Source organism: Typha angustifolia, chromosome 3 (assembly GCF_048772165.1).
Source record: "Typha angustifolia cultivar Huaian chromosome 3, ASM4877216v1, whole genome shotgun sequence".
Taxonomy (NCBI): domain Eukaryota; kingdom Viridiplantae; phylum Streptophyta; class Magnoliopsida; order Poales; family Typhaceae; genus Typha; species Typha angustifolia.
This window is the reverse complement of record NC_133241.1, coordinates 5447035-5459504: the sequence shown is the minus strand read 5'-3', so window position 1 is coordinate 5459504 and position 12470 is coordinate 5447035. Positions and strand designations below refer to the sequence as shown.

Here is a 12470-nt window from a genome sequence, read left to right as displayed (position 1 = left end):
ACATATACCTTCTTATTAAATTATTGTGGCATTTTAGTCTGCTCAACTAGTTATCTAATATCGCTTACCTTCTAAAGATGTAGTTGAAAAATAGCAAATGATCATCTAATCATCAATTTATTTCCCTTTATTCTCTCTAAAATTAGGGTAAAATGGTTCTCTTAGTGTCTAATTGATCGCATAATAGTCATGTGATATTTTTGAAAGGAAAATTAAACAAACAATTAGTATATACACTGCGACAAAAAAAAGTTTGTACAGAGGGTCTAAGTATAATTAATCCAGGTATACTTATATCAATACTTTGAGAGAACTAATACAACACGAAGATTGATGTTTTATTTTTGACCAAATACATTTTACTCCCTTCGAATCAAAAGTTTACCTACAAATACAAATGTTGTTAATAAAGATGGCAAAATCACTTAAATGATTTTACTTTTGTTAAATAAATATGTATCCCGAGAAAAAATTCAAGTGATACAATCTTTTTGTTTAAAAAAAAAGAGGGGCAAAGTAATTTTTTCGAATTGGCAACAAACTTTAAATTAGAAAGGCACAAGCATTGGTAACTTTGAATGAAAATTCTAACAATTATAACTTGGTCAAAATAAGTGTAGGAAGATTAGTGATACAAATCCAACTTAATAAGATAGCGTAAGAAATACTTAATTTTTTACGCATCCTCAAGGGCTGTTATGGTTATTAGGGTTTAGAAGTTTATTGAAATTATTTAATGATGTACAATACGACTTAAATGCTAAGCCGCCACTCCACTCCCTCGATAAATATTTAGTAAATTTTTTGTTAAACTTATTATGCTTACGTATCGATTAATAAAACCAAATATATATATATATATAGAACTTATTGTGCTGAGATTGTACATAATGTCTCCACAAGAAAGTGCAAGGCGATAGCCAGACATTGTTTTAACCAACAAGTTGGCCAGGAGGATGAGTGAGCTGCATGCTAATAACAAAGTTAGAATGAAATAAGTATTGTGAACAAATCCCATACTTTTACGTCAACCAAAATGAACTCCACAATGACGTATAATTGTGGCACGAAAACGAGCCTCTTTGGTGTAACAAGTAACCTGAAATCAGGCAAGTCAACTGGCTATACAATCTTTTACAAGCATGAAAACTTTAAAACATTTTTAATTGTGGCCCAGATTCTGATTGAATTGTACAATACCTTAAGAACAATCTGATTAAATAATCAACACATGTCCAGAATGAATGTCAACGTAAGATCAGAAATGTGAGTACAGAACAAAGCATGAAAGTTGCTAGCTAGCTTCTCTTTGAATGCTTCTGTAGTGCTCTAATTTTCCATATTCTATTGCTTGCTTCATTGATCATTCGACATATCTCCAAAAAAATCTCAGACCATGTTTGGCCTCTGGGGGAGCAGAAGATTATAGAATTTATCCTTCAAGAAGAAATTCCGGCCTTTGCTATCCACGGCCTTTTTCCATCCACACCATCCACCATTTACAATCTTCTTTAGATCATCATTGCCAGTATAGTGTGGATCAAGGATGAGAAAGGCACAATCACCACTCGCTTCATTGTATTCAACTCCCAAGAGGGTATATGCCAGGACTCCACCGCCTGCATCATTTGCCATGACAATGTATAATTACAAATAAATATATAAATGCTGGATTTTTTTTAAAAAAAAAAAAAGAGACTGCTTATCTCCTGAACTATGCAAGTACATGCTAAGAAATGGACCTCTATAAGATTACTTTGTCAAGTAATAATCCTTATTTCTAGTCAGTCAGGGCCTTAAATGCTCTTTCTGAATTGAAAGAGCACAAGATTGTAACCAGTATTCTCATGTAAAGATAACAGATAAATTTGCACTCAGCATACAAATTCAGATTTGAAAGGCAGTTTGCAATCTTGAGGCAGAACCAATGGTACCAAAAGTTCTCTATATGTCTATATATATAATATTTCACAAACGTATCAAATAGAGAGAAGAATCACATGATATAGCAAGATGATATGTCTCTCTAACATAATACGTACAAGAACGTAAGTGAGCACAAACTATACAAGAGTCTAGAGATGTCAAAGAATTAGCACCTAGAGTGGGATCATCCAAGTGTGCAACAAGAAACCGCCTGCATAGGGCTGTCAAAATAATCAAGCTGTCTTGAGCTTGGCTCGGTAAGACAAGATCAAGCTCAATTCGTCTGTAAATGAGCCAAGCTTGATTCATTGGTATAGGCTTGAAATTAATTTCAAGACAAGTTTGACCAAATGTAGGCTCACTCAGGCTCAACTCAATAAAGCTCGAAATATAAATGTATATAATTAGAAATTAGAAGCATTATATAAAGGTATGAAGGTACATATCTATTCTCTCAATCGAGCTTGACTTAATTCAATCTTGAGTTGATCAAAACTTGAATTAAATTTGGCTTGAAATATTCTTGATTGTGCTTATCAAATGGCTCATCTAGGCTTGATCTTGAATAGGCTTGAGCTTGGCTCAACTCAAAATAGGTTCTAATTGAAATAAAACAAGCTGACCTTGACTATAAGAATTCTGATCAGAGTTAATGTCAAGGTAAGGTCAGGTCAAATAAGCTCGGCTCAATTACACCCCTAGTCCTACAACAAAAGAGGTTGAAAAGGAGTAACAAAAATGGAGAACTAAACAACGTGCAACAGGATTTTAAAACTTCTACAACACTCATCCAGAAATCTACCACTACTATGGATCAGATTGGCGCAAAAAAGACCAATGGTATCATTATCTGAAAGTACTTACCAATCATTACAGGGGTTCCCTGTGTCTCAAAATGCCTGGCAAGCTCTCTGCATTTCTCAGGAAGTTCTTCACCAGATCTCACATTTATGATCTTGCAGCTAACCTGTTCCAAGTAATAGTACTTCCCAGTAAAGCAAATCCTTTTTGCCAACAGAGTAGAATATTGATTACGTGCAAAATATCCTCCTCCAGTAAACAAAATGAGGGGAAACTTAATATCATAATACACATGAAGTCACATGGAAAGATGTTACCATATATTATGATCAGATTTAGTAACACTAAGATAAATTAATACATTTGAGTAGATGAATGTGACCATCACATGGAAAGAATACAGTAGGATGCACCAAGCCTCCAACTATATTATGTCATTAGTTTACTTTCAGTAATTGGAATGCAGTAAGTTGTTCACGATAAAAAGATTAGTAGATAAATAACAGAACAAGTAATCCACGAAAATCAGCAGATTTCACTAAGACAGTAGGCACTGGTTAGGCACTTAATCCCTGCACAATTCTTGCATTTACTCATGCATCTGCCTAACATACCTGGATATCATTCGATGCCTATGACAGGTTAAGATTTAGCTTGGATCACTTATTAAAGATCAGAGTTCAAGCTGACTGATCTGCTCCAGGACAGATCTTGGCTAGCTTATAAGTTGCTTGTCTAAAAGGACTGCTTAAGGAACAAGTTCAACATGAATTATCAATCTATGTAGTAAGAGTCATGATGGTCATCCTGATCCTTGAGTCAATAGGTATTTGTCGTGCGGTGTAGTACCAGACGCATGGCTCGTGCAGGGAGCATCATTGCCATCACCATCACTGTTGTGCTTCTCTCCATGGTGGAGAGCATTATTGCAGAAGCCGTCGCCATCACCCTTGTCGTTGCACTTCTCCATCGTTCATGTTCTGATCTGCTACTTAGGTCGGTTTGTGGATCCTTTTAATTTTTGACCTTGCCATCATCTTCTTCATCTGCTATTAAAGTTACATCTGTTTGCGGATCCTTTTAGTTACGACATTGCCATTGTCTTCTTCATCCGCTATTGAAGTTAGATCCATCTGCAGATCCTTTTAATTACGACCTTGTCATCATCTTCTTCGTTCTCACCTAGGGCAGGCAAATGATAGAGAAGTGCACCGGCAAGTGCAATGATGAGGACGATAGAGGCTACGACAAGGGCGACAATAACGGCAAGGTAGGAATATTCCTTCCTCTCTCGTCTTTTCTCTCTCCCTCTCTTGCATGGGGTCGAAAGTAGAGCAGGTTGTGCTGTACATCAGCATGCGCTGTGATGCGGCACATGTCGTACGGCATGACCATCATTGACCAAGACCTCTCAAATATTGAAATACATGATATATATTTAATCTCAAATTTGCATGCCATTCTTTTCTGATTTATATTAACTACCAACTTGTATAATTGCTGATGTGACCTTCAAACGACTGTATTTTCGCATAACTTATCAGCTTGCAATGCAAAATATTGGTGACTTGCTAAGATTATTGTGTCAGTGGCACTAGAGAGTCAATTAGCCATTGGCACGACACATGCTGACTGGCACAGTTGACACAGAGTGACATCCCCCATATGCTCATTCAGTTGCTTGATCAACATTGCTCAATTAGCTTGGACATTTTCTGTATTAAAGCTTTCTATTCATCATAAGATGTATTATATCAAATTATTCATATACTATATGCCCCTATCACAAATATGTTCATCAAACAAATGAAAACAAGTATAGCAATTTGACATTTAAAATCATCAGTTTCACCACCTCCTTAGAACAATACAAATTGAATCTATAATACGAGAAATCTTACACCGAGGAGTTTATCCAAAACAAAGCTTAATTCAATGGCTCCAATCCACTCACGAGATCCAATGAATGAGGGATCCTTGTCACCAATCTCAACAAGGGCTTGCTGAATCTTCCTGAAATGGAAGGGCAACAATCAGATGATAAAAATGAGACATCGCCAACATTGACATAATATCAACTCTATTATAAATTGCTCACGAAAGAAAAATCAAAGTGAATTATTATCAGAAAAGTTTACAGTAATGTAAAAAAGATAACTAGCTACAATTAGATGCAAGGAACAGGGATTTATGAAAGGTAGCAAGTTTCAAACCTGTGTGAAGGAACATCTATGGATGTGTACTGCTGAAGTCTATACCAGGATATGATAGTCTGTAAAGAGCGGTAAGCACACCCCCATCCCTGCATAAAGCTTTAATCAGTAAGAACCTCATAGGTACAAAGCAGATAACAAAAAGCTAGAAATATCTGGAAGAATAATAATGAGTATAATGATAATTACTGTGCCAAAGAAGAAAAGAAGATAAGAGTAACCACGTTATGACAAGGGAGATAGCAATAATTGAGACAATTGACAACAGATATTACAAAGATATAGCATTATAAATGTAAAAAGATAATTCAAAATCAAAACAAAGGAAAAATAAATAAATTGTAGAATCACATAGAATCTTGACTGAAACTCTTTCAAAGCTGGAAAAAGTCAATTCCCATTATAGGAGGAGATTTCCATGATGACAAGAAACTTCCAGGAGGACACTAAGCAATTTGATAGATGAGATGGCATGCAACCATCAATACATTTTAGGGATTAGTAGTAATAATTACAAAATTCAACATGATGCTTCTGCAAAATGTCCCTTGAGATGCCAGGAGAAGATCATAATATTCTAAAGTATCAAGGGATGTGTAACTAGCATCAAATGTTTATATTCTTGACTCTTGAGAAGAATTCTTGAAGACTTCAAGTAACTATTTGTTAACCATCTCTTTGTACCATTATACAGGAAAGGTGTATACCTACAAATCAAATTCCAAAAGTCTAGATAAGGCAACAAGAAAAAAAAAATCAAGTTGAAGATGAGTGGGTTGTTGGGGATGGTTTGCATAACAGATGTTATGCTTGTTAGAGTTGCACAAGTGGAAGTCAAATATATTTTCAATCCTCCATATGTTCCAATGCGTTTCTGTGTTTAACAAGCATGTAGAACAGTGAGATCAGGTGTTCTCCAAATCATAAGACATAAAAAAAAATTAAAAAAAGAATCAGGAGAGCATATAGAGAGAAACAAATGATCTTTTTACTGTATTTCTCATTAACAGTTTCTGCTGCTCCTGCTTGCACTCTCCACTAGAAATGTTTCTGAGACCGATTTTTTTAATAGTCTGTATATCTTTCTGTTAGTCTTAAGCTTTTGACCATTTTGAGGGTTAAAATCAGCTCCACATTGATGTGTATCTCTTAAATACATGAATCAGTTCAAGGAAGTAATGTTATATTTCAGATTCCATTAAGTGAGGAAAAAAAAAGCAGACTTAGGAAACATAGGAATTATAACAATGAACTTTCGTTAAACCAGCTAAAAAGAACGACGAATATGTGCAAAACAAAGAAATAAATCATGTCATTAACATGGCACAAGAATGGCAAAAAGCCACTCTGTTTTGTGCATCGCATGAATAACAAGTATATAACTATGTGATTCTATGTGACATCACTTCAATTATAGAAAAAATAATAATTACAGAAACTTTCATCAAAGTAGATACTTTACATTGTCATCAATTCCATCAAGAAGATAATGATAGTATTCATAGGAACCGTCAATTAGAGAGATGATCCCACCAGAAACTGCAAATACAACAAAAGTCATTTCATAATATCCGCAAGACAAAGTTGTTGAAATGTACTGTCCCCTTCATTAGGTAAAGAGGCACAGAAGACTAACCACCACTATTTGGAATGCCAGTGTGGACATCTTGAAGTAAGGAAGAACCTGAAAACATTGTTGACATAAATTTGATATGTTTTAATACACTTTATTTTCCTTTAAGCAGATAATTATTACGTATGAAAATAGAAGGCAAAGAAAATAGCATGTTCAGCGTACACAATAACAAACATGTTGAGACTAATGATCAAGTACCATCTTTTGTGAGGTTGCTCTCTCTACTTCCTCTGACACTAAAAGATAATGCATTAGCGATGCGCAAAAGAGGACGGTCCAATGGTAAGCCCAGTCGCAAGTGCAGAGATTTTCTTATTTCACCTGCATAATTAAATTACAGTCCTTAGCTAAGAACTAGCACCAGCAATCAAAAACCATTTTTTTCTTTGTTTCTATATTGAGCTTCACATAGCAGCAGAACTTTCTACTGAAATGGATTCACCTTGTATTTTTCTTACCTTGTTTTTCTTCTGTTTCCCCATAACTGAGTTCATATACAGCAGTTACTGGAATAAAAAGTCCAGGAGGAAGAAAGTGGTATGGACTAAGCTGCAAACATAAAAGAAACTAATTTATAATAGGAACTTAAGTATAACATCCTTTGACAAAGAAAAGCTTAGTAAAATTTTAAGACATATAGGACAAGGATGGTCATGTCGGTGGTGGTACTGCACTTGGCATGGGGTGTGCTAGTGGCACGACCCCGTGCCGGTCTCCGTGCCGATGTGGCGTCTTTTTTTTTTTCTATTTCCATCAATTATCATAAAATAAAATCTTTGATCCTTCCCGTCATTTTACATTCTACTATTTATTAGTTTTAATTATTAACTATTATTAATTAATATTATGTGTTTAATTATATTATAGAGCATTCAATCATATTATGGAGTGTTCAATCATTAATATTAGTTTTAATAAATATATTCAATCATATTTGTATTGAATAATATTTATATTTAACTATTAATTTATCTTTAATAAAATAGGCCGGTAACAAAATAAAATAAAGATAAAACACTATAATATAGGTTTTAATAAATATATTTAAATAAAAAATCAAAGATTTATATGCCGAAAACCCCAAAAAAATCTCTAAATAGTCTAAAGTTTTTATTAAAAATATGTTAAATACGTGCCAATGGCATACATGGGTGTGCCACTGGTACGTCGGGGAGTGCCATGCCGATGGTAGTACAGCATGGCACATGTCACTAGCATGACCATCGTTGATACAGGATGCATCTAACTTATAATACTTCAAACACTTGTAGCTTAACGCAACTATTTGCATGACATATAGCTTAGTTTCTGCATAAAAGCAGGAGTAGCTCATTTGCATGCAGGACTTGCTAGCATATATTTAAATTTGCCTAAAAATGACCAACATATCTTTTTCCACTTCATTGGTCCACAAAACTGAATGGAGAATATTAAAACCAGTTCTCAGCCTACTGTTAGCCACCTATGTAATGCTTGGAACCAAGCAAAGCCACCTAGGTAATGCTTAAAACCAAGCAAAGCCACCTAGGTAATGCTTAAAACCAAGCAAAGCCACCTACTTCATTACACCATGGAGCAACATCAGAGAATTTCTTGGAGATGAAGAATCAACAGCAAGAAAGATTAGTCCTACTAAAACCATAGGTCCTGGTCCAGAAATACTCTAAGATTATGTGAAAAGCCAAAATTATAGTTGTTAATTTTAATTCTTATGTGCCAACTAAGAAACTCTTAAAAACTGACCAGGAGAGACCTATTCTCTTTTGAACTGCAAGATGATTCAATCGTCCAATAAAATGAACATTATAAGTCTTACTACAAGGTACTCACAAGTGCTTATGTTCTTTCTACGGCACAATAGTACCAAGGTATATCTCAAGAAAGTAATGTTTAACCTAACCCTGCCAAATGCTGATGATTTTCACATTTTTATAGAATAATTTCTTCTGATAACATATTTTTATGGAATAGAAAATTCCCTATACTCACTCTCCCAAAGCAGTTTCTAATGAAACTGAAAACTTTACTGTAGCTGTAGCATAACAGTATCAGGCAAGTTCTCAGAATGTGGATGTGGATGACAAAATTCTACAAATAAACACAATACCACTAATAAGCATACTGCCCGTTCCTTATTCCTGACTCTCACTTTAACAAATAGATAGTTTACCTGAGGGTGTTGTGATAAAAGCTCCGGAATAGCAGCCTTTTTCATAACATCTAACTGATCAACACATCCAGGAATGATCAGTTTAGACACAGCAGCAGCCACAGGAAAATCTTTCGAAGTATAACAAAGTACGTCTAGCTTCAGACTAATCACTGAGATCATTGCTGGTTCTGAAGCTGAAAAGAAGCATTCATTATCAACTAAAGTAGGTTGGAATACATAATACCTTACAAGCAAAAGAACGTGTATATAAATTAATAAATCCATATTTCCATGTTAACTGAAGAAAATGGAAAAGAAAAATAGTGGATTAATAGGCACGGAAGATCAATAGCACCTGGTAAGTACTCAGCAATCGGAACACGCATTTTAAGGCTATTTCTTGACTGATTGAACAGGACAGTTACTCGAATTGCATCTGCACTCTAGCAATTAAAACAGTCAGAAATTATTGTTTTCATTTTATTTTTGTTTTCTCGAATTTTAGGAGTTATATCCACAAAAATGCATGCAGAACAGCCTAAGCAAAAGATAATTCATTCCCCTCTCTGATAGCTACATTTTCTAGAAGAGATTACTTGTAGAAAGGGGAAACAAGTTGTTCAAATTTTAAACAGCTTTATCTAGAGAGTACTATCCTACAGATGCTTGCATATAAAGCATGCCAATCGTCTTCAAATTCAGAAAGAAGTGCTTTACTTCATATTAGATAAGGCTGAAGCAGTCCGTTAAGGTAGACTGATGCAATCTGTTAACGCATGCTTTATAACTGATTAAAGCATCAATATAATTTGTCTTAGAAAACTCAATTCTCCTAGTCCCAAATTTCAAACTTCTCTGACCATCAAAGACCACCAGCCATGTGAAACGATGAATACATCTTATACCCAAATTGTCAGACTAATTATCATCCCTTACCTCTTCATAATCAAAACACATATGCTCTCAATTATAAGAAGATAAGTGCATCTGAAATGTTATCCAATTTTACTTAAGCAATAAATAAGAAAAAGTCGCAAATAATATGAAAATAAGCTAAATCATATTGCGCTAGATGATAAATCGAGCACTTACTTTGTCGGAAAAGTCAAAAACAAGAACATGCATGACATGGGCTTTGCACAGCTTTTATGTAAACTAGAATAAGGCATGTTATCAAGAAGATAACTAGAGCTACTTTCTATAGTTGCCTTTTAAAGAATCAATCGGATCACACTCTTATATGCTCAATTAGAAAACTACTTACAGATATACATACCCAGCAACTTAAATTTGTACAAGTAGCATTACAAATTATCCCCTTGTTAAATTTCAGCTTACCTCTCTGGCAGTGGATGAGAAGTTTGACCTTTTCTTTGAACAAAAGTGTGAACAAGCTATAGTATTTTCACTTGATTCCTTTTCGTTGGTCCTCAGAGGGGTATGACTGGAAGTCTGCAAACTGAAATCCAACTCCCTACCATGCAAAACAATAGAATGTGGTGCTTCCTCAGAATTTAGAGGCCCTTCAACTAGGTATACAACAGAAGGATCTCTTAGTCTAGCAACAGTTGCGTCAACCAGTGAAGAGAAATTTGCTTCAGCGTCTGCACAAAAAAAAGGTAAAGGTTACTAGTGAAGCAGATCTAAGAAGTTCCATTTTTTAAATTTTACAAGATTGCCACTGATTAATTTAATTTTAAGGAATTAAAGCCAGATAACTATGAATAATCATTTCAATGGGGCACAAGAATACTAGAACTAGCAGGTGGAATACCACAAATCATGAGTGCAAGGCACATAGATGACTAGTAAACCAGGCCAGGAGACTAAGCTACTTATGCTAAAAATTTTGTACAAAATTATTGATGCATCACCTTTTTAATTCCATGACAATTAAATTTTCCTGACAATGCAATAACTCAAATTTCTCTCACTAAAAATAACTAAATAAAATTATAAGCACTATTGATCAAATTTTCATTAGAACTTACTGCCTTTTACATGTACATGGTTATGTTTTTGTTCCCTATTGCATTTTAAACATTACGTAGGTAGTTTATAAAAAGCCCACCTCTCCTCTTCCACGATCTGAACCACCCACAAACCTACCCTATCTATCCCCAAGAAGATTTCTTTTTCAATTGAATATACTTCTATAAAAACAAATCACTAGGTTTACTTTGTCCTAACAAGAATACATACACCAGTATTATGCCCACATTTTAGGCATTTGCAAATAACAAGAATATGGAGGCCAATATGGCATGACTGTATTGTGCATGACAATTCAAGATGTGATATAAAGAGAGTAAATTGGAATAGCATAGTCTTGTGATAAATGGAGCATTCCAGAAAAACTGAAAAAAGAGACTGGAAGAGGGGGAAGAATGCAAAGAGGGACAACAAATTCATACCTGATTTTTTATTTACAGGAACAAAGATTGGCAATTTAAATGCAAGCTCACATCGAACAAGACAGCCCCTCTCCCACAAGTAATTTTCAGGGTTATCTTCATACACAACATTAGAAGCTTCAACAATTCTTGGTTTAGATGAATCAGAGACAAAAAAGCAAATGTCACCGGTCTTCACATTAGCAAGAGCTGCAAGCATATCATAACTTTCTTTTTCGCCAAAAAGAGACAACCTCATTCTCCGAGAGGATTCGATTACCTTCTGAGCATCTTCCTCACAGCCAACATATAATGCTCCTACTATATCAAATCCTTTTAGGAGTAGCGCCCTAATATCATCTGCTAAGAGTTGAGAAGGTAAGATCTCTATTAGATTTCAGAAATCACAACACGTCAGCAACAAAACAGGAAAGCATGTGCAAGAAGACTTGAGATGCTTAATGCTGAAAACTGGCTTTTTTGTCAAGAAAAGAAAAGAAAAGAAAAGATTACAGGACCATATCTGTTGATGGTGATCTCTAGTTCAAGCAACAGTCAAATATTCTTTCAAATTAAAGTAACTTGTATTAAATACACCACACAAACAAGCTAAGTTGCCAAGAAATGCATCAAGGCATCCCAACCCGAACAACCTCTCACCGATCAAAGATAAGCCTCAGAATTACAACAAGATACAAACTTTTTGGCCAATAAAAATGATTAATTAGGGGGAAGGATGGGGGACCTGCTTCTTTGGAGAAGTCGGGGGAGAAGGGATCGCCGGGGAGGGCGTGGAGGCATCGGAAGGAGGCGACGACGGTGAGCGGAGGGAGGAAGAGAGGGGATCCGATAAGCCATCGGATCCCCGGCGAGGAAGAGGAGGGTAGAAGAGACTTCTTAGGGCACAGCAGCCGCACGCGCCGTCCCTCGTCGGCATCCATGGCTACAGCAACTCCAGAGATGGAAGGGGGCCGGCGGTTACGGGTTTCGGATGTTTGACATCGGAGTTACCTCTGCTTGCACAGAGAAGAGTTCTTTTTTAAAAAAAAAAGGACAATTACATTTCACACCCTATATTTCCATCTTTTCTGAACAAAAGTGTTTAACATGAGCTTGAAATATAGATATTACACGTATTATTCAGTTTGATTATGATTAGGTTAAGTTAACTCAGAGTGTTAAATAAACATTATAGAGAAAACGAGGAGTTTGTTATAAAATTTTCAAAATCGGAGTGCAAATCATAAAATAGGTAAAATATAGGGAGTGATTTATAAAATTCCCTTTTTTAAAAAGACAATTACACTTCACACCCTATATTTCCATCTTATCTATAAAAAGTGTAGAAT

General features: G+C 35.3%; 1 protein-coding gene across 2 annotated transcripts; it reads right to left on the bottom strand.

Moving 5' to 3' along the window:
• Positions 1-1020: 1020 nt before the first annotated feature.
• On the bottom strand, positions 1021-12145 carry LOC140758226 (probable Ufm1-specific protease). Of its 2 annotated transcripts, none has more exons than XM_073094323.1 (13): positions 11867-12145; positions 11143-11481; positions 10067-10332; positions 9084-9171; positions 8747-8922; positions 7035-7125; positions 6775-6897; positions 6577-6624; positions 6403-6479; positions 4941-5029; positions 4629-4740; positions 2791-2893; positions 1021-1619 (listed from the first exon to the last, which is right to left on the bottom strand). In XM_073094323.1, the coding sequence occupies exons 1-13, from the start codon at positions 12060-12062 to the stop codon at positions 1390-1392; spliced, it is 1938 nt and encodes a 645-aa protein (XP_072950424.1). In that variant the 5' UTR covers positions 12063-12145; the 3' UTR covers positions 1021-1389. The 2 variants fall into 2 exon arrangements, with proteins under 2 accessions (XP_072950424.1, XP_072950425.1); XM_073094324.1 differs by having other exon boundaries at positions 8747-8916.
• Between the last annotated feature and the right edge of the window lie 325 nt (positions 12146-12470).